General features: G+C 50.8%; 1 protein-coding gene across 1 annotated transcript; it reads left to right on the top strand.

The window, feature by feature from the left end:
• The first annotated feature begins 283 nt into the window (after nucleotides 1–283).
• On the top strand, nucleotides 284–27,023 carry DNAI2 (dynein axonemal intermediate chain 2). Its single transcript, XM_007185612.3, has 13 exons — nucleotides 284–344; nucleotides 5,731–5,924; nucleotides 7,422–7,583; nucleotides 8,563–8,684; nucleotides 11,439–11,581; nucleotides 12,571–12,684; nucleotides 16,527–16,666; nucleotides 17,568–17,690; nucleotides 20,835–21,058; nucleotides 22,533–22,668; nucleotides 23,340–23,486; nucleotides 24,300–24,527; nucleotides 26,369–27,023. The coding sequence occupies exons 2-13, from the start codon at nucleotides 5,742–5,744 to the stop codon at nucleotides 26,471–26,473; spliced, it is 1,827 nt and encodes a 608-aa protein (XP_007185674.2). The 5' UTR covers nucleotides 284–344; nucleotides 5,731–5,741; the 3' UTR covers nucleotides 26,474–27,023.
• The last annotated feature ends 456 nt before the right edge of the window (nucleotides 27,024–27,479 follow it).

Genomic DNA, 27,479 nt, shown 5'->3' with positions numbered 1-27,479 from the left:
GCTGAGAACAATTTGCATTTTCTCAGGATCTTGCCAAATGCATATTTGTAGACTCGGATAAGCGCCTTGGCAAAGACTCTACACACGTTTATCATTACCGGTGCTTGACTAACTTGGGAGGGAACGGAGGCGCTTCCAACGTAGCGGGATGGGGGGGGGGGGTCACGTGCTCCGGATCTCCTTCCGCGCAGCGCTGCGCAACGCCGCCCCGCGTCCGGGGCCCAGCCAGGGTTGCTAGGCAACGGGTAAACGCCAAGGCTCCGAGCCGTTTGAGAAGCCGGGAAGCCGGCACCGCCGCTCGGGTGCTTCCCCAGCGGCCAAGAGGCAACAGGAACGGACCGAGGGTAAGGGCGGGTGCGGGGAGGACGTCCGCGGCTGAACAGGAGAGTGGAGAGTGAAGGGGGGGATCCCCCAAGTGTGAGAACCACCGCTAGTGCAAGAAACTCCTCGTGGGGCGTCCTTCGGCGCTAGCTCTGCCGGATGGTGGATTCCTGGCCCAGCGCTCCTAGGGTCCCCCGCCCCATCAGTCCTCGCTGCCCTCGATGCTTCCCGAGTCACGGGACCCAGAAAGTTCTAAACACCCTGCTTCCTGCACCCCTAGCTGCCAGTCGGGTCCTGATGTGATCGGTCTCGTGGAGGGGACGGGAGACCTCTGAAGGGTTTACAGCTGAATGGATAGAAAATACAGCCTGGGGCTGGGGTGCTGGGAGGCTAAGCCCGTGAAGAGGAGAGCTTTCTGGTAAGAACGGAGGGCAGGGAATTATAGTGATTGAGCCCCTACTAGGGGACAGGCCCTCTGCATCAGTTCATTGATTCCTCAACCCGGGAGAGGGCATACTTATGCCCCTTAGGGTATCACTCTGAAGTTCACACCGTTAGTTCCTTCTTCATGCAACAAGTTCAAACTTTATGATGGTCTCTTGAACCACAGAAGTGCACTCTTCTCCCAGCTTTCAGACCCAGTGCTTTCCTCTCTTAAATTGTTACCTTTGCTGTGCTTTGTTTTTCAAGCCAGAAGAGGAGTGGAGGGAGAAGAGCCCTAGGGGAGAGCCCTGGGGGATTGGGGTCACAGCACACATTCAGCACGTGACGAAGGGAGTAGGGAGCCCCTCTCTGCGCCAGGCACTGGGGATAGGGATGAATAAAAGACCTCAGTCTGGGCTTCCCTGGTGGCGCAGTGGTTGAGAGTCTGCCTGCCAATGCAGGGGACACGGGTTTGAGCCCTGGTCTGGGAGGATCCCACATGCTGCGGAGCAACTGGGCCCGTGAGCCACAACTACTGAGCCTGCGCGTCTGGAGCCTGTGCTCCGCAACAAGAGAGGCCGCGATAGTGAGAGGCCCGCACACCGCGATGAAGAGTGGCCCCCGCTTGCCGCAACTAGAGAAAGCCCTCGCACAGAAACGAAGACCCAACACAGCCATAAATAAAAAAATAAATTAATTAATTTTAAAAAAAAAAGACCTCAGTCGTCATTCAAGGGGCCAGCACTGTGGTGGGCAGAGGATGTAGACAGGGTCCCGCCTCACCCTCCGGTTTGGGGGACCTCCTCCCACCTCTGGCTTCCTCATCCTCCACCTCTTTTTTTTTTTTTTTTTAATAAATGTATTTATTTATTTGTTTTTATTTTTGGCTGTGTTCAGTCTTCGTTGCTGTGTGCGGGCTTTCTCTAGTTGCAGCGAGCGGGGGCTACGCTACGTTGTGGTGGGCAGGCTTCTCATTGTCGTGGCTTCTCTTGTTGCAGAGCATGGGCTCTAGCCACATGGGCTTCAGTAGTTGTGGCACGTGGGCTCAGTAGTTGTGGCTCGCAGGCTCTAGAGCACAGGCTCAGTAGTTGTGGTGCACGGGCTTAGTTGCTCCGTGGCATGTGGGATCTTCCCAGACCAGGGCTCGAACCCGTGTCCCTGCATTGGCAGGCGGATTCTCAACCACTGCGCCACCCGGGAAGCCCCATCCTCCACCTCTTGGAGCTCACTGCTGGTCGACCCAGTGTGAAGCAGAGGAAGGGATTCAGGGAGATCAGCCTCTTTTGAAGGCGAGTGAGTCCCTTAGGACCGCAAATTCCAGAAGGTGAACAGACAGAAGAAAGAGGGCAGGAAGCCCCTCCCCCTGCAGTCCTTTGTCCAGCCGGACACAGCACAAAGACTGGGGACTGCCCCAGGGACGCGAGGAAGAGGAGACCTTGTGTCCTTCATACCACCAGGGAGTCCCGTGGTGAGGGAAGGTGCCGCTCCCGACCTGCCTGCCTGCGAAAACCCCGCACTGAACTTCGGAGCTACACTCCGCTCCCTCGTCTCCCTGCTTGGGAAACACACTTTCTCTTAAGCCAGAGGAAGTTCTTTTCCAGGAATTACTTTGCTCGCTATCACTGCACAAGACGAGTTTTGTTTTTATGTTTGGTTAAGGTTCTGATCTGACTGCCCCAGGATGCAGGAGGCGGTTGCATATTTGACATTCAGATCAGCACGTCTCCAATTCCGCGCGTTCTTGTGTTTGAGATGCCTGTGGGTCTGAGGTTCCCACGGGTGGGCGATCTCCCCCCCGGAACTCCCAGAGGGCAGCAATGCTGGTCCTGCCTTCCTTGGAAGCCCCGTCTGCAGACAGCCCCGTTCAGGCGCTGCTTGGGGCAGCCCAGCCTATGAGACTTGTCTCACCAGGGCGGGAAGAGACCTCCTGAGACCCCCAGCTCTGACCTCACCATTCATCTTCATACTCCACCAGCTTGCAAGAAAGAGCCCGCTCTGGGTCCTTGAATGAGCTGTCTTCCCATCACCCAGCCAACCTTTAAATGTCCCCTCTGTCTGCCTCCAGATAGAAAACAATGCCTCTGTTCTCGCTCCTAGCTTGGCTTAGGAAGCACCCAGAAGGAAAGCAAAGCTGTTAAAGGTGTGACCTGGGCTAAAGAGGATATTTTTGTCTTCCTGGGGTTTCCTCATGCTCTTAGGACCCCTCGTGTCCCCTAGGAGCTAGCTGTCTCGTAGCAATTATCTTTTAACAGAGGGAGAGACAGGCAGTCCTTGGGGGAGGGGGAGGGGGAGGGGGAGGGGACGCAGGTGCAGCCCTGTTGTGCTTCAACAGTGTGCTGGCGGACAGGAAGAAGCTAATTGGATGTGCATCCTTCTTCACGAGGCTCTATCTTGTCCATGTCAAATAACCCGTGAGGGCAACCTACTGTAATTTGTGCTTCTGTCCCCACCCTCTGTTCTCCAAGCCATTGCTTTTACCCTTCCTGGGCAGAAGAGTTTCCAAACCACAAGAAAGAGCGGAAAATACTGCTCTCTGTGAGTCTGGTGCAGTTTGAGTTGTTCTGGGGCTGGGGCTGGGCAGTTGGGAGGGTGGTATTGTCTTCAAGGAACAACATAGGTGGATGCAAAGGGACCTAGGAGTTAACCTCGCACCCTCGTCGCCCTGACCCCTGGTCCCAGCTGCTCCAGGGCCCAAGGGCACCCAGGCACGTGGTTCTAGGCTGTCACACAGCTCTTGGCCCTGCATCTCAGGGGACAGCCTGGACCCACCTGTCTGGTCCTTTGAAGCCCTGGAGGTGGCGTCAGACACATATCTGGTCCTAACAGTCATCTGGGGTGATTGTGTAAAACACACGTTGCTGGGATGTAAAACACACGTTGCTAGGCCTCATCCGACACATGTAAATCAGTGTTTGCAGGAGGGGGCCTGGGAATCTCTATGTTTTGAGTGGACGTTCCCAGATGCGAGAAACGTTGGTTGAGAGATTAAGAGCCCTCACTTTATTTTTTTTATTTTTAAAATTAATTTATTTGTTTATTTTTGGCTGCGTTGGGTCTTCGCTACTGCGCGCGGGCTTTCTCTAGTTGCGGCGAGCGGGGGCTACTCTTTGCTGTGGTGCGCGGGCTTCTCACTGAGGTAAGAGCCCTCGCTTTAAATCGGTGGTTCTCACCCTTGGCTTCATGCTGGAATTATGTGGGGCGTTTGTAAAAATACTGCTGAGAGATTATGATTTAGTTAATCTGCAGTTCAACCGAAGCACTGTGATTTTTACAAAGCCCTCCAGATGTTTCCAAGTGGGTAGCCAGGGTTGAGAATCATTGCTTTGGAGCCAGATGTGTGTGGGTCTTGGCTCTGTTTAGACTTAAGAACTTTGACCTTTGACCAGGTACTTTCTGAACATCATTTTCCTTACCTGTAGAATGAGAATTGTGATACCTATTTGGGGCGTTGTAGTGGGCATGCAATGAGGGTGCCTGTAAGTGCTGTTCAGAGCACCTGGGACCTGGTAGGTCTTTAGATATTCTGGACACAGTCCTTCATCAGATATATGATTTGCAAATATTTTATCCGTCTATAGCTTATCCTTTATTTTCTTTTTTTAAAAAAAATTTATTTATTTTATTTTATTATTATTATTTTTGGCTGCATTGGGTCTTCATTGCTGCACATGGGCTTTCTCTAGTTGCGGCGAGCGGGGGCCACTCTTCGTTGCAGTGCACAGGCTTCTCATTGCGGTGGCTTCTCTTGTTGCGGAGCATGGACTCTAGGCACACGGGCTTCAGTAGTTGTGGCACGCGGGCTCAGTAGTTGTGTCTCACTGGCTCTAGAGCTCGGGCTCAGTAGTTGTGGCGCACAGGCTTAGTTGCTCTACAGCATGTGGGATCTTCCCGGAGCAGGGCTCGAACCCGTGTCCCCTGCATGGGCAGGCGGATTCCTAACCACTGCGCCACCAGGGAAGCCCTCTCTTTATTTTCTTAATCTTGTCTTTTGGGGAAAGTCGAGAGCAATTCGTGGGAAGGGCCCCTGGCCTTTCTGAGACTTCCAGTTAGCATGAGTGAGAAAGAATTTCCTAGCGTTGCATTTGAACCCTGGCTCTGCTGCTGCCCAAGATCTTGCATTTCACCTTCTCGGCATCCTGAGTGTGTCAAGTCTTGGAATGACTGAGTGGCCCAGCCAAGGTCAAGCAGCTGGCGAGTGGCAGGGCCAGAACTTGAAGTCAGGGTCCAACCCAGCCTGCTTTTCAGTTTCCCACTGTGCCTTTCATAACCAGTAGCACAAGTCAGAGGGTTTCCCAAAGGCCTAACTATTCTGCCTGCTGGGGAAATGGTCTGACCCTCTCTCCTTCTCAGCTGGACTCCCAGCCCTGTCCCCGTTGGAGTGATGTGAGGGAAGAGGTTTCAGTGGGGCTCCCCACAGGGTAATGGAGGGTGGAGTCCAGTAACCTAGTGGGTGAGCCTTTCTGGCAATCACGTGGTTGGATGGGAGGGTTTCCAGAGAGGCCTGGGACTCATATCTGTATGCTGTATGATCAGGTCCAGTGTGTGGCAGGGAATTTAGTTCAACATAATCGCCATCAGTATTTCTTCCTGCCTCGCAATAAACATACTAGCTCAGCAAAAACTGTATCATTTGGTGAGTAAGAGCTTTGGAGTCAGGTAGACCAGCTGTACCACATGTGAGCTATGTGATCCTGGGCAAGGCATTCTGGGTATCTCCAAATATCGGATTCCTCCAAAGTAAAATGGTGATTTTATTGTCCACTTCATAGGGCAACGGTAAGAACTGAACAAGATGATGCTTAACCTGTAGTCATCACTCCATAAATTATTTTTTCAAATGCAGATGCAGCATCTGGATAAATCCATTAGGAACCCTCCCCCCAACCAGATTGGGAACCTGGAGCTGCCCCCGGTGGTGGGGTCCGTGGGGACTGGGAAGCAGCCAGCTGGGGCCCCTCACCACACACCCTCCCTCTGTTCCTGCAGCAGCTGGTACCATGGAGATTGTGTACGTGTATGTCAAGAAGCGCAGCGAGTTCGGGAAGCAATGCAACTTCTCCGACCGCCAGGCAGAGCTGAACATCGATATACCGCCCAACCCTGAGCTGGCCAAGCAATTCGTGGAGCGGAACCCCGTGGACACCGGCATCCAATGCTCCACCAGCATGTCAGAACACGAGGTGGGTCCCTGCCCCAGGGGCCGGGCCAGTGGAGGTGTGGTCCGGCAGGGTGACTGGCCAAGGCAGGCAAGTGGGACCGGGTGACTCCATCCCCCCGGAAGCCAGTTAGAGTGGACCAGTGAAGATGCTGGAAGTATGAGGGCAGAATCGCCCCCAGACCCACCTCGGTGCCCAGGGTCAGAACAAGGCCCAGCACCAACCACTCTCTGGGCCGGGTGACTATAAACCAAGATGTTCTCTCTCCCAGGGGCTCTGGCCTCACCTCTAAGACTCTTACTAGAGTTGTTTTAGGCATTGGGTACATCTGGGAGAGGTATCTGAGGGGGCCAGGGATTCACATCTACAGGACCTGCCTAGCTTGGGAAAAGGAAAGGGTCCCATAGAAAGTGCTGGTCAGAGTTGCCTCCAAGATAAAGGAACTGAGGGGCATGTTCCTGTCCAAACTCCCAGATTTCTCCTGGTCTGTCTGAACCAAGTGATCAGCTCCTGATTACGTCAAGAACTGCTGGGAGAAGATTAGACTGAAGGGGTTAACACAACTCTCATGTTCCCAAATCAACGGAGTGAAAATCACACTGATTTGGCCAAAACACTTTGTGGATGGCTCCAATAACTCACAGTTCAAACAAACTTGAGTTTCTTGCTTCCCCAGGGCAAGCTGCCGTCATGGGGACCAGGGTGGTTTTGTTCATGGTGTAGACACCTAAACAAGAGGGCGGCCATGAAGGCCACACCACGGGGTCTCCTCTGTCAGCAGCTCCACCCTGTTGAAACTTTTAGCTTTCGTGAGAACTGGCTTAAAAAGGAAAAGGAGAAGGGGAGTGACCGCTCAATGGGTATGGAGTCTCCATTTGGGGTGATGAGAAAGTTCTGGAATTAGAGAGTGATCATGATTGCACAACATTGTGACTGTTCTTAATGCTACTAATTTGTACATTTTAGTCAAAATGGTAGATTTTATGTTATGTGTATTTTAGCACAATTTAAAAGATGGGGGAAAACTGGGAAGGAGGAAAAGAGGTAAGTTTAAGGGGTAAAACTACATCTATGCCATCCTCCCTACAACAGAGAATGGGCAAAGCAAGTCCACACTCTTAATTGTTTTTCTGTTTCGATTCCTGTGACGTTGTAAATGGTAGGGTGGAGAAAGCTTAGTCGCGTTTTCCTTTGGGATCTCACAGAACCGATGGGTGGGCTCCTCTGGACCTTTAGGGTGGAGATCAGGTCAGAACTGGATTTTCCATAGCCACTGGCAGCATCTGCAAAGCTGCTGACTCCACAGGGGTGGCACTCTCGTGGCTGCCTGTGACCACCTGAGGACCAGAAAGTTCCTTGCTGGACCTGAATATACAGTGGCTTTGGCCAGGGGCACCTCACGGGTCCATCCCTGAGCGCTCAGAGCCCAGGGACCCGGGAGCCCTGGGACATTGGTTTGCAGGAGTGGTCGGATGCTTCCACCAGGGCCAGGCGTCTTCTCACCTGTGGCTCTCTGTTTAGGCCAACACAGAGCGGTTTGAAATGGAGACCCGGGGGGTTAATCACATCGAGGGGGGCTGGCCCAAGGATGTGAACCCCCTGGAGCTGGAGCAGACGATCCGCTTCCGGAAGAAGGTGGAGAAAGATGAGAACTACATCAACACCATCATGCAGCTGGGCTCGGTAAGGCTTCCTTCAGCGCCAGTGGTCAGGGCCTCAGCCATCACTCTGCTTCCCCAGCTGCATGTCAAGCTCGGCAACTGTGGCTCCTCGGGGAAGGGCAAGAGCTACGTTATGGAACCTTCTGTCTGGGAGCAGGCAGGCAGGTCCACACAGCAGACCAGAAGGTCCAAGGACGGAACGGGCTTTAAGAGGAATCTGAAAAGTGGGAAATCCTCTGGGCAAAGAGAAGCCCAAGGAACCCCACCCAGCAGCTACCTGCCAGTAGGGATCATTCATTCATTCGACACATTCGGATGGAGCTTCTAGTCTCTGCCAGGTGCAGTAGAGAGTGCAAAAATGAAATTCACATATATTCTGCCCCAAAGAGTTTATAATCCATTGGAGGCCAGAAACAAATACAGAGGTATCACTGTATAATGTAGAAAGAAAGGCTGTAAGAGAAAAGATGCTCTGCCATTTGCCCCATAAGGAGGGAGAGTTGATTTCCTGCTGAAGGAATCAGGGGAGTCTTCCTGGAAGAGGTGGCACTTGATCTTGAGCTTTTCCTTGTTGGACATTTGGAATAACGGGGAATGGCCTTCTGGGTGGAGGAAACAGGAGATGGATGCCATATATGGAGTGGTTACTAATTCTGTTTGCCTGGAGCAGTGTTTCTTCATCTTTTTTTCATTGTTGTCCCCCAACAAGCCTTTTTAGACATCGCCCCACGCCAATGAAAATGTAATACCATAGGTGTACTATATATTTATGTACTGTATGTATATCTGTGCTCTGTATAAAAAAGTAATAATATTTTACCCCCAAGAACCAATTCCCACCCTTTTGGGGGGTAGATGTTGCCCCCATTGAAAATGCATGGGCTGGAAGGATGGGAAAAGACTACTAGATATTTCTCGTCCCTCCCAGACTCCATCTCAGCCCTGGTCAGGCTGAAAGGACCTCCCTTTACTGCTAAGAACTCCCGATGTGTCCTCCTCAGATCATGGAGCATTGCATCAAGCAGAATAACGCCATTGACATCTACCAGGAGTATTTTGATGACGAGGATGCGGTGGAGGTGATGGAAGAGGCCCCTTCAGCTAAAACCATCAATGTTTTCAGGTACCTCTATAGCCAGGCAGGTGTCTGGCCAATTTCTTTCAGCCCTATGCGTGGGTGCTTCCAAAGGTGACCCCTTGCCAGTCACTCCATGCCATGGGTACAATGCCATCTGTGATCTGAGCTTAATAAGGGACAGAGCAATAAAACGCCCAGCAGACAAGTGGTGCCTACCCTGAGGGCAGGCCTGGTTGGTGGAAAGGGAGGACAGAGTCTGGGGAAAGACTAAAGCAAATTTGCAAAGCTGTGTACAAGTGTGGTTGAGTCATATGGTGTAGAGAATGTATCAAGTACCAAACATCAGTGATCCGGCTGCAGTGTGAGTAAACAAGACCCTCGTCCCAAACTCTCAGGAGTGTGCCTGGAATAACCTCCAAGGACAGCAGAAATTTGACAAAAGAAATTTATCCCACAGACGCATGTGTGAATATCACTGGATATTCACTGCGGCAGGGTGTGTGCCAGCCAAAGACTGGAAGCAAGCGAAACCCATCGGTAGGGGGCTGGTTCCAGCAATTCTGGTATGCCCACACTGTTGAATACCACGCAGCCATCAGAATGAATGAGGCAGCTCCTTATGTGCCTATAGAGAGTTGCCAAGATTTACTATGTGAAACCAAAGCAAAACAAGGGGCAGAACAGTGTGTAGAGAGCACTACTTTTTGTTTAAAATACACCTATATGCATGTGTGCATGTATGTATGCATATGTGTACATGTGTATGTATATATATGCATGTGTGTGTGCACGTATACATGTATATTGCGTGCGTGTGTGTGTGTGTGTGTGTATGCTCATATATGCAGAGAATACCTGTGATTTCAGACATGACTAGCCTCAAATGCCAACTCTGGAGGATTCATTTTGCTACCGTGACCCACTGAGGGTCCTAGGAAGTGTTTCACCCAGCCCCAGCACTTCCATGTGGATATCCGAGAGGGCTGATGCATTAGTCATGCCATCCAACCTCCGCGTCTGACAGATGAGGAAACTGACCCTAGGGAGGGGATGTGCTCAGGGCTCACAGTGGGTGGGTGACCCAACCAAGGATGGGCCTCAGCCTGTGCTCCTTCTACTGTGGCAGTGCTCCCAGGGAGGAGTGATGTGGATGAGTCACATGGCCAGAAAGTTATTTCATTTCCCACTTTCGTTCATTCCTTCTGGTGACTTCAGTGACAAAGTGTCAGTTTGGGGCCATTAAGTCTTTAATCATTTTCTAACTCTTACACATTCTCCCTCCCCTTTCATTTTTTCTATTAAGAGTTAATTTTTCTCTAGCAGTTTTTTTTTTCCAGAGAAGGAAGGATTTATTACTTGCAACAAGTAAAGAGAACACCTCAGATCTTTCCCAAATCAGTGTCTCTCGAGCAGTTTTAAGTCCCCAGCAAAACTGATCAGAAAGTACAGAGAGTTCCCACATGCTCCATCCTCCCCCATCCCACACAGCCTCTCCCACCATCAGCATCCCTCCCCTCCTCCCTCCCCGCAGGTGGAACATTTATCACAGTCAGAGAACAGCACTGACGTCATTACACCCTGCCCTTGGTCTGTTCAGGCTGCTGTATCGAAGTACCGTTAAGTCAGGTGGCTTATAAACAACAGAAATTTACCCCTTACCACTCTGGAGGCTGGACGTGTGAGATCAGGGTGCCAGAAAGGTCAAGTTCTGTGTCCAGTGAGGATTCAGTGGCCTCCTGCAGTGAAAGTGCTGAGTCCTAACCACTGGACCTCCAGGGAATTCCCAGGACTCACTTTCTAACTCAGAGACAGCCGTCTTCTTGCTGTGAACTCATAAGGTAGAAGGGGTGAGGGATCTCTGTGGACCCTCTTTTATAAGGGCACTAATCCCATTCATTAGGGCTCTACCCTCATGACCTATTCACCTCCCAAAGGCCCCACCTCCTAATACCAGCCCATTGGAGATTAGGCTTCAACATATGAAATTTGGGGGGATGCCTACAGCACACCCAAAGTTTATAGTTTACATTAGGTTTCACTCTTGGTGTCATACATTCCAAATGTATTATACAGAATACTTTCACTGTCCAAAAATCCCCTGTATTTTTTCCTATGTATCCCTCCCTGCCCCCAAACCCTTGTCAACGACTGATCTTTGTACTGTCTCCATGGTTTTGCCTTTCCCAGAACGTCATATAGTTGGAATCATACAACATGTGGCCTTTTCAGATTGGTTTCTTTCACTTAGCAATGTGCATTAAGTTTCCACCATGTCTTTTCATGGCTTGATAGCTCATTTCTTTTTAATGCTGAATAATAATGATATCTGGATGTACCACAGTTTATCCATTCATCTACCGAAGGGCGTCTAGGTTGGTTCCAAGTTTGGGGAATTATGAATAAAACTGCTGTAAACCTCTGTGTGCAGGTTTTTGTGTGGACATATGTTTTCAACTCAATTGGGCAAATACCAAGGAGCATAATGGCTGAATTCTTCACCCTCCCTCATAGTTTAATATTAATGAGAAATCAAGCCTCAGGTTCGGAACTTTCAGCCAACGAAGACATCAGGCTGAAATTTAATATTTTATTTCCATTGTCTTAATTTTTATTAGTTTTTATTTATGGCTGGTGAGATCAGTTTTCCAATTAAGGGAGTCCTGTCAGCTTTGTTTTTAAAATAAATTTATCTGAGCGAATGTTTAAATATGTATGAATTCTTTTAAGAAAAAATTAAGCAAATACGAAATTTAGGGAGCCTGGGATTTCAGTCTTCTGCCCTCTTGCCCTCCCCTAAAGGGATCCCCAGGAAATTAAGCGGCCAGCCACACACATCTCCTGGCACCCCGATGGCAACAGGAAGTTGGCAGTGGCGTACTCTTGCTTGAATTTTCAACGGGCACCTGAGGGCATGAGCAACGAATCGTACATCTGGGACCTGGGTGAGAAACAGAGGGGTCCAGTAGCCAGGGAAGGATGAGGGAGTGCGGCAGAGGCCAGTGAAAACTTGGGGGAGGAAGGTAGACTTAGTGGGACTCTCGTGGGGCTGGTCCCTCACTGGGATGCCCAGGGACCCAGGAGGAAGCCCCTGTCTCATCCCTTTGCTGTCTGGGTTCAGGTGCAGCCAAGCGAAGCCAAACCAGAAGCAGGAACTCCCTTCACTTCCAGATCCTGGGGCATTCAAGACCAGACCACGTGGAGACCCAACTCTGGGTCCCTGAAGAGCATATCAGAAAGAGTCCCCAGCAGACTGAGAAGGGACCCGAGGGGCCCTCACAGGGACGCAGGGACTCACCTCTGTCCCACCTGTCCTGGCACTTTCCCCTAATTCATGGCCAGTAGGGGCAGTGTGTCCACTCGGGAGCGCGGACCACTGTTGACAGAAGGGCTCACTCCAAGGGCAGAGTCTGGCAGGTAGCAGGTGATCGTGGGCTCCATCCATGCTCTCAGACGTCCCTCACTGCTGTCGTTGTGAAAATAAACGTTACCTTTATTAGCAGGTGCAGGTGCCACGCACGGGACTGAGCACTTCACACTTCTGAGCATCTCAATGGGCTCTTAGCGCTGCCCCGTGGGCCGGACTCCATCATTACCCCCGCTGGACAGACAGGGCAGCTGGTTCACACAAGTCAGGGGAGAGCTGACTTCTTGTAAAAGCCTTGAACCTCATTTAACACCAAACCTGGAAAATGGACTAGAATGACAGTCACACACACACAATCCTGATTCCCAAAAATAAAACCAGCAGAAGAGCCTCCAGGGCTAGATGCTGGCCACTGAAGACCAGAGCTTGCAGCCTGGAGAGGGGCTTCCAGGCTTCCCCCTGCAACCCCCCACCCGTAGAAAGGGTTAAAGTGTTTGACCCTGTCCTTTTTTTTCCAGGTCTGGTAGAATATATATATATAGTTGTTGCTGTTGTTCTGCTTTGTAGAAAACCCCAACAGGCCAGAAATTGCCCTAAAGCCGTCTTCTCCTCTTGTCACCTTGGAATACAACCCCAAAGATTCCCACGTGCTCCTGGCAGGCTGCTACAATGGGCAGATCGGTAAGGAGGGACCCCCCCCCACACCCCGGCACTTAACCAGGAGTCAGCCCAAGTCCCCTGCAGGGTCTCAGGCAGCTTGGCCCCTGCTGCTGTCTGACCAGGGCCCACCTGCCAGGCCAGGCTTGTCACGGAGGACAAAGTGGGGTGGGGACTTCCTGTAGCTTCCAGACGTCAAGGTGAGACAGGTATTGCTGATATTTCAGCCGTGTCTTCAGTTGTAAAAGTTGAAGTGAGTCTAAAATGAGTTCAGAATAAAAAGTTAAGAAAATTATGGGCCAAGTCAAGTCAAGAAACATTTACTGTACACCTACCCTGAGCTAGGCTAGGTTAGCTAGAGGCAAAGGGGTTATGAGACCACTGGGGAGCTCCAACTCAGGAGATGCAGTCGGAGCAACCTATATGGTAAAGGGTGTGAGTAATACCAGCCATATAGAGTGAATGGGGGGAAAAAAAGGAAAAAAAAAAAAAGAATTATAGAACTGGCTAAAACAAGAGGTATGAAGACCATTTACAGGGGGATTCATTCAGTTTAGAAACTGATTCTATCAAAACTTGTTTAAAACCAGCTTACCGTCTTGCTTGTTCTTTCATTAGTGAGTTAGATAAAGCTTCATACATTAAAAAAAAAAAGAATGAATGGGGAAGTGTTACTCCTCTTCTGTTTTTTTTGTTTTTGTTTTTGTTTTTGGAAGAGTTTGTGAACAGTTGATAGCCATTCTTCTTTAAATATTTGGTAGAATTCACCAATGAAGCCATCTGGTCCGGGGATTTTTCTTATTGGTAGTTTTAAAGTTGAAAATTCAACCTCTTTATTTGTTACAGGTCTTCTCACGTTTTCTATTTCTTCTTGAATCAGTTTTGATAGTTTGTGTTTTCCTAGAATTTTTCCTTTACATCTGGGTAATCTAATTTGTTGGCACAATTGTTCATTCTCTTACAATCATTTCATTTCTGTAAGGTTGGTAGTAACATCTCCTATGTCTTTCCTGGTTTTAGTAATTTGAGTGTTCTCTCCTTTTCACTTGGTCAGTCTAGCTAGAGGTTGGTATATTTTGTTTTATTTTCAAAGAACCAACTTTTTATTTTATTGATTTTTCTCAGTTTTTAAACTCTCCATTTCATTTATTTCCACTCTAATCCTTATTATTTCCTTCCTTCTGCTTGCTTTGGGTTTATTTTGCTCTTTTTCTAAATTTCTTAAAGTGGAAGGTTCGATTCTTGATTTGAGGTTTTTAAAAATACAGATATTTACAGTTATACATTTACCTCTAAACACAGCTTTAGCTACACCTAAGTTTTGGTGTGTTGTCTTCTCATGTTCATTCATTTCAAGGTATTTTCTAATTTCCCTTTGACTTCTTCTTTGACCCATGGATTATTTAGATGTATGTTGTTTAATTTCTCTATATTTGTGAATTTTCCAGTTTTCCTTCAGTTATTGGTTTCTAGGTTTATTCTATTATGGTAAGAAAAGATACCTTGCATGATTTCAATCTTTAAAATCTATTGAGACCTGTTTTATGGCCTAACATGTGGTCTATCTTGGAGAGTGTTCCCTGTGCGCTTGATATGAATGTTTTCTGCTTATTGTTTGGAGCCAGTAAATCTCGCAGGCTTTGCTGGAAGGCTCTGTGTGCGTACTTGAGCATACCTTCAACACTCAGCCAGGCAGTCATCAACTCTGCCTTAGCCGCTGCACCAAGCCTTACGGTCAGCCAGAGGTGAAAGCTTAGGGCCTTCTCAGTTCTTTCCTAAGTATGTGTGCAGCCCTGGGAATGCACACAGCCATACCCATGCATGTGACCTTCTAGGTTCCAGGAGCTTTTCAAAACCCCTATGGACATTCTCCAGCTTTTCCTCTCAAGCTTTTCGGTTAGCCTATTGTTTGCCCCACTTGTTATCCACCACTGTGGGACACTGCAAAGTTAATCAGTTGTCTGTAATTATAATTATTTTCAAAATTGCCTTCTTAAAAAGACCTTTTTCACTGGGCAAGCTCCAAGTCAAGGTGAATATAGACAACCTTGCAAGTGGGGGGGGTCTTCCAGGGAACCACCAGACAGACAGGTCAAATAATGACAATTCTTTGAATAGGAGACTTTGAAAGAGCCCCAGCTCCATTCTGCTCAATCCCTCGGCTGCCAGGCTATTGGTTTTTTACCAGGAAGGCAGAATGTTATTTTTCAAGGCTACCATAGAACCGGAGAGTATAGGATCCTAACTAGGGCAAGTCAAAATGCAACAGAACTTACTGTTCTTACCAAGATTCAGCCATTTTTCTCAAATAAACACTCTGATTTGCTGCCAGCCTTCGGCTAATTTCCAGAGTTCTGAAAAAGTTGATTCTGACCATTTTTGCCAATGTTCTCTTGGAGAGAATTCTCAGAGGTCTTTACTCTGCCATTTTTGCTGGTGGGACACCCAGAAAACTGATGTTGGTATCCCTGGTGAGCTCAGAAGAAACCTGCCCACATGGGCCCTGAAGGTTCCTGCCTGCCCTTCACCTCTGGCCTTGAAGTAACCAAACAGTTAATCCTCCTGTCTGCATCCGAGGTCAGACTCAACCAGACATGAAAAGGGTTCCCCTTCCCTCCTGTCTTCACGAGCTCTCTATGTTCCCCTCTTGCTCCAGGAGTAGGGGCCGGAATGGCTGGGACACTTCTCAGCAACTCTCTGTGGCCAGGCTGCCTCCTGGCCTCCTGGCCTCCTGAGGCCTCTGATCTCCCTCTTAGACCTGCTGCCTCCTCTCCAGGGGAGCTCCTGGGTTATGAAATAGACGTGGGCTCCCATAAACCTCCTGCAAATTTATCTGGGCGCCCAGGCTCTAAAAGACTGAAGCAAAGCCACTTGGCCACGATTTATTCAGGAGCCCTGCCTCGCTCATCATTCATAACCCCTTTCAGTGGTTTTGCATGCCAGCTCGGACCAGCACAGGCTCTGGGGCTCTGCTGTCTGTAAGACAGACATGGTGGGACCCACCCTGGAGTACTGCTTTGCCCAAGCAGAGCAAGCTTAGCTAAGAAAACCTGTTTCTGGGCCAGACTGGTCCAGGGCCAAATGCCTTGGACTTGGATTCCATAAGTCAAGACTTATGGATCATGGACTTTTGTTGTTGTTTTACAAAACCAGCTTTCCTAGAAACAGCTCTGAGTAATAGGGTGGGTCCTCGCTATACACTTGTGGGAAAATGAAAACAGAATCCACTGGGACAAAAAAATAAGTAAGCTTCGAGTCTTTCTTGGTAAAACAGAAGAAGCAACGTACTAATAATGAATCAGAAGAAAGGACAAATCTCCCTCTGTGTGTTTCTTTCCGATCAAATGCAGCAAAGGTACAGAGGCGAAAAGGGAATGAGTGGATGCAGCAGGAGAGATTTGCATAGATGTTTTTACTTCCCAGAGCCTTTGCCTGGGGTGGAGGTGCTCCTCTCTCTTTGCCTGGCTCCCTCCATCCCAAGGCTCCTCCTCGGTCTTAGTTCCTTCTCACTTCCTCCAGGAAGCCTTCCCTGACTACCTCCATGTGTCTCCCTCCGGAGCAATCACAGCACGGGCTGTACTTGCAGATTTCCCTTCCTGTCTCCCAGGGACTGTGGCTGTCTGAATCCCAGTGGCTTCCCCAGTGCCCAATGTGATGCTCAACACGTGTTAGGGGCTCAGTGGAATGAACGAAGCATGCTTTGGGGGCTTGTAGGAAACTCAGGCGGGTTTGAACTTAGCCCGGCTTCTAAAAAAACCACATACCTGCCAAACCAAGACAAGCAGCATCCCTCTATCCCGTGCTCCCTGCACTAAGAAAGGAAGCCTGTGCCCCCATCACATCCCCTTCCTTTTCTTCCCCGCCAGCCTGTTGGGACACCCGGAAGGGCAGCCTGGTGGCAGAGCTATCCACCATTGAGTTCAGCCACCGAGACCCTGTTTACAGCACCATCTGGCTGCAGTCGAAGACGGGCACCGAGTGCTTCTCGTCATCCACGGACGGGCAGGTACCCACCAGCCAGGCGCTGTAGGGGGCGAGGGGGTGGGGCTCAGTAGCAGTCTCCCGGCCTCCCACTGAATTACCTAAGAACGTTTCCTTTTCATTCCATTTTTAAATTGAATAACAGGTAATCCATGCACATGGAACAAGATCCCAAAGGTACAAAAGGGCAGACAGTGAAACGCCTTCCTCCCACCTCTGCCTTCAAGCCTCCCAGTACCCCCCCCCCGTAGGCGCCCACCCACATCAGCCTCCAGGGTCCGTGTCTGCATACAGAAGCCAACGTGTCTGTCTTTGCTCTCTTTCTGTACACCTGGCACGTTGATCTGCACTTGACGTTTTTCATTTAGCATGTCTTGAAGATGATTTCATATATCGTAAAGCGCTGCCCCATGCCTGCTAAGGACTTAATAAATTATGGATATGCTGTAATTTGTTTAAGTGGATTTTAATATTTTGTAGTTACCAAAAAATGTGGCAAAGGGTGTGTTTGTATATAGATTACTGCACACATGTGAAGTATACGTTCCTGGCGGTGGGATTTCTGGGTCAAAGCATGTGTGCATTTTGAATGTTGCTATATATTGCCATACTGTGAGGAGCCTTTAAGAATACAGACTCCAGGGCCCACATCTGGCAATTTTCCTTCAGTAGGTCTGGGGTGAGGCCCTGGCATCTGGATTTTTAGGAAGCTTGCTCACGACTCTGATGGTCAGCCAGGCTTGGGACTGTGGACCAAAGGAGTGATTCTCAAAGCATGTCTGTTCCCTCAGGTTGCCGGTAGTCTCTGTCAGACACCCTTTTGGCCCCAGTGACTGGCCCCAAAAAGGTGGAGGGGGTAAAGAAGGCAAAAAAGTCAGGAGAATTGCGGGACCTCAGGTCTCAGAGTTGGCCCCTCCTCCCATCAGGTCATGTGGTGGGACGTCCGGAAGATGACCGAGCCCACCGAGGTCGTCATCCTGGACATCACCAGAAATGAACGGTTGGAGCATGCCTTGGGGGCCCTCTCCCTGGAGTTCGAGTCTACTCTGGTGGGTGTCCCTTCCTCTCCCTTCCCTGACTTCCATTGCCAGGGCAGCCAAAGCCAAGGGCAGACCCGTGGCTACTGTGTCAGATGGACCCTGAGGCTGCTTCTCACCTTGTGCCCTGGACCATCCTCCTGTGGTCCTCCGAGACCTGTGTGGTCTTTGCAACCACTTTCCAGCAGGGGGCAGCAGAGCAGAGGAAGGAGGCCATTCTAATTCCCTCAAGAGTCACCATTTGGCTAGTGTCCCGGCTGATTAGAAGGCAAGCTTTCTGAGAGGACGGGATTCCAGAGAGGCCCCATTCTATGAGAAGAGCCCTGTCCACAACCAGCGTTCAGAGGCCAGGCTCCAGCTCTGTCCCTGCCTCACGTGGGACCCTGGGCCGGTGGCTTCACTTCCGTGGGGAAAGAAGAGGTGTTGGAGAGGAAAATGAGATCAGAGGAGGCCCCTTGGCAAACCAGAGCACGGGCCTGTGATGGCATTTAGTAACTGAGAAGGAAAAGTAAAGAAATATCAAAGTGGTAATGTGGTTGTGTCCGAGGAGGGAAGCTTCTAGAAGCTGCAAATGAAGACTCCCTCCAAAGCAAGAAAACGACCTTTCCAGATGGCTCTTGGCCTGGCTCCCCCTTGGGATTGTCACTGGTTTGCTTCCAGGCCGTGTGACATCATTCCCAGGCCCTTAGGAGGTGGAGGTGCTCTGGCCTCACCCCTGCCCTGGGAGTCCCCCACCACCACCCCCCAGGCTGGGGGATCAATGTGGTGGATGAGGTGGAAGACAGTTTTACTGACCCCCTCAGCCCTGGGCGTGGAGTCACAGTGGGGAGGACTCAGAAAAACATTCTGTCCCCGAATCAGAGATTTCTAGGCCAAGTGCTAGACCTCAATGCCACTAGTCCTCATCTCTCCCACGCTGTGTGCTGGACCCTCGTAACTGCCTTACGTTGTGTGATCACCCATGACCGTCTTGTGAGGTGATGTGATTATCCCTACTTTGCAGATAAACAACTTCATCTTAGGGAGGTAAGTCACATGCTCTAGAACACAGGGACGCCGGGGCTCAAACCCAGGCCTCTGACCCCAAGGCCCAGGCTCTCCACCCCATGCCCCACCAAGGAGTCTGAGGCATGATGGGCCACCGGGACCTGGGCAGTTTATCTCCCTTACTAGCTTGCAGAAGCCCTGGAGTTGACTTTATTCCTTACTTTTCTGGGACTCTCGAGCTGTGTTTCTTTCCTTTCCCCTTTCCTTTTTTTTTTTTTTTTTTGTTTAATTTTTATTGGAGTATAGTTGATTTGCAATGTTGTGTTAGTTTCTGCTCCACAGCAAAGTGAATCAGTTATACATATACATATGTCTACTCTTTTTTAGATTCTTTTCCCATGTAGGTCATTAGAGTATTGAGTAGAGCTCCCTGTGCTACACAGTAGGTTCTTGTTATCTATTTTGTATATAGTAGTGTGTATACATTAATCCCAATCTCCTAATTTATCATTTCCCCACACCTTTCCTCCTTGGTAACCGTAAGTTTCATTTCGATATCTGTGAGTCTGTTTCTGTTTATAAATAGATTCATTTGGGATTTTTTTGTTTTGTTCTTTAAATATTTATTTATTTAGGCTATGCCGGGTCTTAGTTGCAGCAGGCGGGATCTTTAGTTGCGGCATGCGAGCTTCTTAGTTGCAGCATGTGGGCTTCTTAGTTGCAGCAATGAGGACTCTTAGCTGCGGCATGCACGTGGGATCTAGTTCCTGACCAGGGATTGAACCTGGGCCCCCTGCATTGTGAGCGCGCAGTCTCCCTAAATAGGTTCATTTGTATCATTTTTTAATTAGATTCCTCATATAAGTGATATCATAGAATATTTGTCTTTGTCTGACTTACTTCACTTAGTATGATCATCTCTGGGTCCATCCATGTTGCTGCAAATGGTATTATTACATTCTTTTTAACGGCTGAGTAATATTCCATCGTATATATGTATCACATTTTCTTTATCCATTCCTCTGTTGATGGGCATTTAGGTTGCTTCCATGTCTTGGCTATTGTAAATAGTGCTGTAGTAAACATTGGGGTGCATGTATCTTTTCGAATATATGCCCAGAAGTGAGATTGCTGGATCATATGGTAGTTCTATATTTAGTTTTTTAAGGAACCTCCATACTGTTCTCCACAATGATTGCACCAATTTACATTCCCACCAACAGTGTAGAAGGGTCTTCACTTTCCTTTGACCCTCCAATCTGTAGCCCAGTTGTTCTTTTTAATTGTAGTAAAAACAAAGACAAAAAAAACACACATAATGTAAAATGTACCATCTTAACCATTGTTAGATATATTTACATTGTGGGCTCTCCGGAGCTTTTTCATCTTACAAAACTGACACTCTGTACCTTTTAATCAACAAAACTCCCCATTTTCCCCTCCCTTCAGCCCCTTCAACTTTCTGTGTCTATGAATTTACCTCCTCTGGGTACCTCATTTTAGTGAACACTTCCTGCATTTGTCTTTTTGTGATGAGCTTTTTTCACTTAGTACAATGTCCTCAAGGTTTATCAACATCGTAGCACGTGGCAGAATTTCCTTCCTTTCTGAGGCCAAATAATATTGCATTGTATGGGCAGAGCACATGTCGTTCACATGTCGATGACACTTGGGTGTTGTGAATAAAGATGCTATGGGCACGGGTGTACAATGTAGACCAGTTTTGCCGGGAGTAGTAGTTGGAGGCTGGAGGGAGCTCTTCTAGATCCATGTTTTACATTATTGATTCAATCATTTACTTTATGTGTAAACATTCAGGATCTTTATGGCAACATGCTTAGTGGACACAGTGAGGCTACATGAAGAGGGCTGGTGATGAGATTCTCCAGGGACCAGAAGAGTCAGGGGGGGCTTCATTATTTGTGGGGCCCTTGGGCAGGTTTAAAGAAGTGTGGGACCTGATCAAGCGCAATAGTGGGCGCAGCTACCTAGAAGGGGCCGGGGCACAGCGCAAGCAGAGGCTTAAACCGAAGGCACTTTCAGTACCTTTGGACCCACAGCCGCCCTGCCGCTCCACCACCCTGACTCCGGAAAACTGCTCGCCTTGCCAGCTAAACCCTGAGCTGATGTTCCATGGAGCCTTTCGCTCACGTGTCACCCCCTCCACAGCCGACCAAGTTCATGGTGGGCACGGAGCAAGGCATCGTCATCTCCTGCAACCGCAAGGCCAAGACATCGGCCGAGAAGATCGTGTGCACCTTCTCAGGCCACCACGGCCCCATCTATGCCCTGCAGCGAAACCCGTTTTACCCGAAGAACTTTCTGACCGTCGGCGACTGGACCGCCCGCATCTGGTCAGAAGACAGCCGGGAGTCGTCCATCATGTGGACCAAGTAAGGGGGGAAGTTGAGGGGGCGGGAGAGGAGTGCAGGGGGTGGAGGGGACCGAGGGGGCCCAGCCCAACCCAGGAGTGCTCTGAGCCTTTCTGTGTCCACCCATAAAATGGAGAAAACACTTCACAAACAGCCAAGCTTACGCTGGGAAGTGGCTTGATTCGGCCACTTCACAAAGGAAGATGCTTCAAACCGCACATTCATCTGTCGATGGACATTTAGGTTGTGTCCATGTTTGGCTACTGTGAATAGTGCTGCAGTGGACATGGGAGGGCAGGTGTCTCTTCGAGGTCCTGATTTCAATTCCTTCGGATAAAGACCCAGAAATTGGATCAAGGACCCTCCACACTGTTCTCCACAGCGGCTGCACCAATTTACATTCCCACTAACAGTGCACAAGGGTTCCCTTTTCTCCACACCCTCTCCAGCACTCATCTTTTGTTTTTCTAATAATTTAGCCATCCGCACAGTTGTGAGGTGATATCTCACTGTGGTTTTGATTGCATTCCTCTGATGATTAGTGATGTTGAGCACCTTTTCACATACCTGTTGGCCATCTGTATCTCTTCTTTGAAGAAATGTCTGTCTGGGTCCTTTGCCCATTTTTTAATTGGGTTATTTGGTTTTTTGCTATTGAGTTGTATGAGTTCCTTATATATTTGGGCTATTAACCCCTTATCGGATATATGGCTTGCAAGTATTTTCCTTAGGTTGCCTGTGCATTTTTTAAATTTATTTTTTCATTAATCTATTTATTTATTTTAAAATTTTTAATGGCGTATAGTTGATTTACAATGTTGTGTTAGTTGCCTTTTCATTTCGTTGACTGTTTCCTTTGCTGTGCAGAAGCTTTTTAGGTTGATGTAATCCCACGTGTTTATTTTTGCTTTTGTTGCTTGTGCTTTTGGTGCCATATCCAAGGTCATCGCCAAGGCCAATGTCAAGGAACTTTTCCACTGCATTTTCTTCCAGAAGTTTTATGGTTTCCGGCCATACGTTTTAGCCTTTAATTCATTTCGAGTTGATTTTTGTATACAGTATGAGATAAGGGTCCAATTTCATTCTTCACTGCAGAAATCGTTGAAAATCTAGGTTAAACCAAGTAGGAAGTATACCACTCTCTTCATCTCAGTAGCATGAACTTTTCTGGGCAACTTTTCCTTCCTCCGACTCCTTTCAAGTGAGTCTCACGGCTGGGGGACTGGGCCCAAGCCTGTGCCCTGGAGTTGGCCGTGGAAAACGCCAGTGACCAGCCCCTGGGAAGGACCCCACCCCAAACCCTTTATAGTGCAAACTGTGAGCTGTGGGTGGCGAGGCTGGGGCGGCTAGAAGTCAGACACAAGAAAGAACTTCCTGCCCAGCAATGAAACCCTGGAGCCGGGGCGGGGCTGGAGGAGTAGGGCTGCAGCCCCGCAGGCTGTCCATCCCTCCCACCCACAGGGGTCCCTGACCGGTGACACCTGGCTCCCAACAGGTACCACATGGCTTATCTCACTGATGGTGCCTGGAGCCCGGTGAGGCCAGCGGTTTTCTTCACCACCAAGATGGACGGGACCTTGGACATCTGGGACTTTGTGTTCAAGCAATGTGACCCCGCCCTCAGCCTGAAGGTCACGTGCACCTGCCTCCCCACGCACCCAGGCCCTCAGACTCTGGTGGTACAGCAGAATCACCTGAGGGGAATTTTAAAAGGAAAAAGGCAGATGCCCGGCCTTTCCTCCCTCCAGGCCTGTTCCCTCAGAAGCCCGGGCGCAGGCCCCTGGCAGCTGACCCCTTCCAGCCTGAGCTAACGTTATCCTATCAGCAAAGCCAGAGCAGAGACCTGCAGGCTAGGGCCGTGGAAAAGCGCGGGGCTGGGGAAACTGCAGAATGAAAGTGGGGCTGAAGGGACTTCCCCGGCGGTCCAGTGGTTAGGGCTCCACGCTCCCAATGCAGGGGGCGCGGGTTCGATCCCTGGTCGGGGAACTAAGATCCCACATGCCCAACAGTGCAACAAAAAAAGAAAGAAAGAAAGAAAGTGGGGCTGGACTGAAGGGGTGGGTGTGGGGGGCCGGCTGAGGCGGAAGATGCGGCTGGGGGTGAAGGGCTTTACAGCCAGTCGTAGAGTGTGAACTTCATCCTGTGGGTTGAGGCTGGGGTCCCCCTCAGTCGGGGGAGTCACCAAGGGTGTCTGAATGGGGCTGCTTGGCTAAGTCTCTCCAAGAGCCAGATAATCAGACCAACAAAGGGTGACATTGCTCCTCTCTCCTCCCTCACCCGGGTCTGCCTGACCCTCCAGCAGGTGTGTGACGAGGCCCTCTTCTGCCTCCGGCTACAGGACAATGGATGTTTCATTGCCTGTGGCTCCCAGCTGGGGACAACCACGCTGCTGGAGGTCTCGAGTGGGCTGTGCACCCTCCAGAGGAATGAGAAGAACACGGTTTCCTCGGTAGGTGCAGGCCCCGGGCGAGGTGCGCACCAGCTCCTGAACTGACCTGGCCCCCTGGCCGAGCGGGCCAGTCAGGGAAGGACAGATGCCCTTTTCTATCACCTCCTGGGAAATGGATGGATATTTGGGGGTAGATCAGGAAATGAGCCCGAGAAATGGGTGTTGGGAATGTCTGAATCCACCCTGGCTTCACTACTCGGTAGCCAAGCAGCCCTGGGCAAGTCACTTTACCTCTCCAAGCTTCAGGTTTTTTCAGCTGCAAATCCAAGTGGTTTGACTCGGTCAGTTTGTCTAGTTTCAAACAACATACTTTTGGGGCAGCAGAACCTGTCCAAGGAAGGCTTAGCAGAATGCCTGTAGAGAAGACAGCTGGAAGGGGACCGTCCTGGGGAAGGGGCCCTGGGGGCTGAGATCCATCACCCCGGAGGCGCCTCCCCAGAACCGTGGGGCACGCAGAGAAATTGAAAACCCCTGGTGCCAAGACCCTGGGAGACCCTCCTGGCTCTGCCTGAGATTGTGGTCCCACCAATGAACTCGTCCTCTGTGGGCCCAGGCCGCCATGTTGCGCAGCCCCAGAGGGTGTCCTTCACGCCTGCTTCCGTGTTCTTGGAATTCCTTGGAACTAAGTAACTTGGCACCCCTGCTCCCGCCTCCCAACCCCAATATTTAGCCCCCCTTTCTTGCCATTAGCCCGGAGTACAGGCCTCTGGGTGGGCTGCTTGGAGTCGAGCAAGGAGAGCCCGCCCGGCCCCCGTGCTGGGAGCCAGCGCTGCCTGCCCGCCTCTCCCACGGCCTCTTTGTCCCTGTGCACAGATGTTTGAGCGTGAGACCCGGCGGGAGAAGATCCTGGAGGCCAGGCACCGCGAGATGCGGCTGAAGGAGAAGGGCAAGGCGGAGGGCAAGGATGATGACCCGAGGGAGGGGGAGCCCGCCTTGAACCTGGAGGAGCTGGTCACCAAGGCCGAGGAGGAGTTCTTTGATGTTATCTTCACGGAGCTGAAGAAGAGGGAGGCGGAAGCCATGAAGCAGAAGCCCAAGCCTGTAGGGGCCTCGAGCGGGCTCGGGGTGGGGTGGCCGGGAGGGAACCACGGCGCCCGGGCTGCCTGCTTGCTGACCTCGGGCGACCGCGAGCAAGTGGCCTCGCCAGGCGGACCTTCATTTGTCCATCTGGCAAGTGGGAGGAATTACTCCCTTCCTCCGGAGGAATCCTAAGTCTCCAAACAGACTTCAGGCTCCCTGAGCGCAGGAGCCGTACCCTGTGCTTCTTGAAATCCTCCTCTCCCCACCGCGATGGGGACCTTGAACATGCATGTGACCCGGGCTACATGAGCCATCAGAGAAGAGGGAGCCTGGAGGCCCCGGGAGGAGGGGGCTGTGAGATCCGTGATGACCCCTCCTGGCATCAGGGGGTGAAATTTGTCCTGAGCTCAGCCATCCATGGCCCCAGCTCCAAAGCACCTTCTAGCTGCATCACCTGGGCTGGACACTTCACTTCTTGGTTCCTTAATTTTCATCTGGAAACTGAGGAGATGGAGTGATAAAGGTAGTGTCACCTTCCAGGCCCTCTTCGGTACCAGGGGACGAAGAAAAAGACATGGTCTGTCTGGGCCATTGCCTTTAGGGGCCCACCGATAAGACGCTAAGATGTGAAAGAGTGAAAGCACAACACGGAAGGGAAAAGAACAAGCGATTGTGGGCCAGCGTCTGCCCTTGTAAGCAAGATCGGCTACCTAGTTAGGGAAGGAAGGAAAACATGGGGCCCCTAGTTCAAAAGTGTAGAGAGGTTCAAGGGACTTCCCTGGTGGTGCAGTGGTTAAGACTCCGCGCTTCCACTGCAGGGGGTGCGGGTTCGATCCCTGGTCACGGAACTAAGATCCCTCATGCCTCGCAGCCAAAAAAAAAAAAAAAAAAAAAGTATTGAGAAGTTCAAGACAGTGGCAGCGGACACTAAAGCAAGCGTGGAGCTCTGGTCAGCACAGGCCGCGTGGCCGCACAGGGCGCCGGCCCATGAAGCCGGCCCTGGCAGCAAGAGGGGCTGTGTGTCCAGTTCTCGGGCACTGATGGAGTGACAGGGGGACGGAAGGTGGGTAAGCACACGGAGGAGCTCACCGGTTCCATCTCGTGACTACTCACCATTTCTGCCTCTCTCCCACTGGTTCTAGAGACAGGCTGTGATTTCTGTGGACGCATTTTGCGCTTGGAAGTACTCGGATCTGAGCGGCTTTATTCTCACACCATCTGGTGGTACCGGTGGGGCTGAGGCGAGGCTAGAGTCCTGCCTTTCTGACCCACAGCCCGGGCTCCTCCCACCCATCCCCCCGGGCCCTCCAGCCCTCCAGCAGGTGATGCTGACACCGTGCAATGCGGCCACTGACTCCGTGTCTGGTGCTGGACATCCCCAGATGTGCTCCCCACAGCAGCGTGAACACTCTGGATGGAGAAGCTGATTCTCAGAAGGGGTTAAGCTACACAGAACCTGGCCCCCTCCTTCTTCTGCCCACCACACGCTTCCTGCCCGTCTCTGCGTCTCTGCAGTTGGCCAGACCTTCTGGGCTCAGATCTGAGAAAGCACTGCTGGGTCCTCACATGCATTGTCTCTAATCCCAGCCACAGCCCTGCAGGGAATCATGTCCCCTTTACAGGGGACGGGACCAAGGAGACTCAGGAGGAACTAGCTCGAGGTGGCCCAGGCAGCAAGCGGCAGGTGCCCGAGGCCGTGCCCACTGTCCATAGCCGCAGGTGTCGAGCGCCCGCTAGGCCCTCACGGCCGTGGTGCTGGCAGCGCGGCCTCCTGGGTGCCCAGCAAGCTAGGCTCAGGGGTTAACCTCCCGGGTGCAGGGAGCCCTGCCCCCCACCAACAAGTCTATGCTGTCTTTCCGTAGCTGAAACAACCAAGTCTGGAGACAGAAGAGGAGGTGGAGGGAGAGGAAGAAGGGGCGGAAGAAAGAGACTGTGAAGAGAGTCCAACCTTGGAAGGTCAACCTTGACCGGACCCCTGCTCACACGTGCGCCTGCTTCCCACCTCTCGGCACTGCCCTGGTTTTACAAGTCGGGGTGCTGACCCCCTCCCTTAAAGGGTCTCCGGGGTAAGGGAGGGCTGGAGGAGCAAAGGGGCCCCAACCCAGCCCCCATGCCCCACAGATCCCCGGTCCCCGGTGACTCCCTGAACCCAGTCCCAAGAGACGCCTCGGAGGGAGGGAAGGGTCAGGGTTCATCCCCAAGCTGGTCCCCTGGTCTCAGCCACACCCCAGCCAACCTCACCCAGGTCCCCTGGCCCTCCCTGTTCCCTTGGATTGAGCTTTGCAAGGGCTTTCCCGACAAGCATCTTCCTTCACAAGCTTGCAAAGCCTCCGCTGGGCTTGCCAAGGTCATGGCCTGGCCTCGGGAAGACCTGTGGGTGCGGGAAGCGGTCTCTCCTTCTCTCTTGCTCACCCTCTGCACCCATATATGACTGGGGAACAGAAAGTCTGTCCACTTCTAAGACGTCTTTCCAAGCAACTCCTCTGGGGAATGTTGACCTCCAAGAGGGTGAGAGTCAGTGGATGAAATGAGCTGGGTGTCTCTTGCACACGGCGAGCTTTCTGCTGTCTTCATTCTTGTAAAATTAAATTAATAATAATAGTGCTAATGGTTAGTGCTTATTATACCTCCTGCACTAAGAGCTTTTCATGTTATCTCATGTCACTCTTTTGATAAAGTCCCTGGAAGGTTTCTGCTCTGATTATCCTTCCTCGGTAGAGGAAGAAACAGGTTCTGGGAGACATGTGGGGACTTGCCCGGGTCACCGGGCTCATGAGGGGCAACACGGGGACGGGAGCCCAGGCAGCTCACTCCCGACCCTGCGCAGGGCCCGTGGGGGCTCCAGCACGGGCAGTGGGATGCCCTGAAACCACAGCTAAGCAGAGCGTTTGGTGACCAGAAACATTGGTAGGGCAAGAGGGCAATTCAGAGGCAGCTTTTTTTTTTTTTTTTTAACATCTTTATTGGAGTATA

Source organism: Balaenoptera acutorostrata, chromosome 20, assembly GCF_949987535.1.
Source record: "Balaenoptera acutorostrata chromosome 20, mBalAcu1.1, whole genome shotgun sequence".
Lineage (NCBI taxonomy): Eukaryota > Metazoa > Chordata > Mammalia > Artiodactyla > Balaenopteridae > Balaenoptera > Balaenoptera acutorostrata.
The sequence above is the reverse complement of the archived record's forward strand: the minus strand, read 5'-3'. Positions and strand labels throughout refer to the sequence as shown.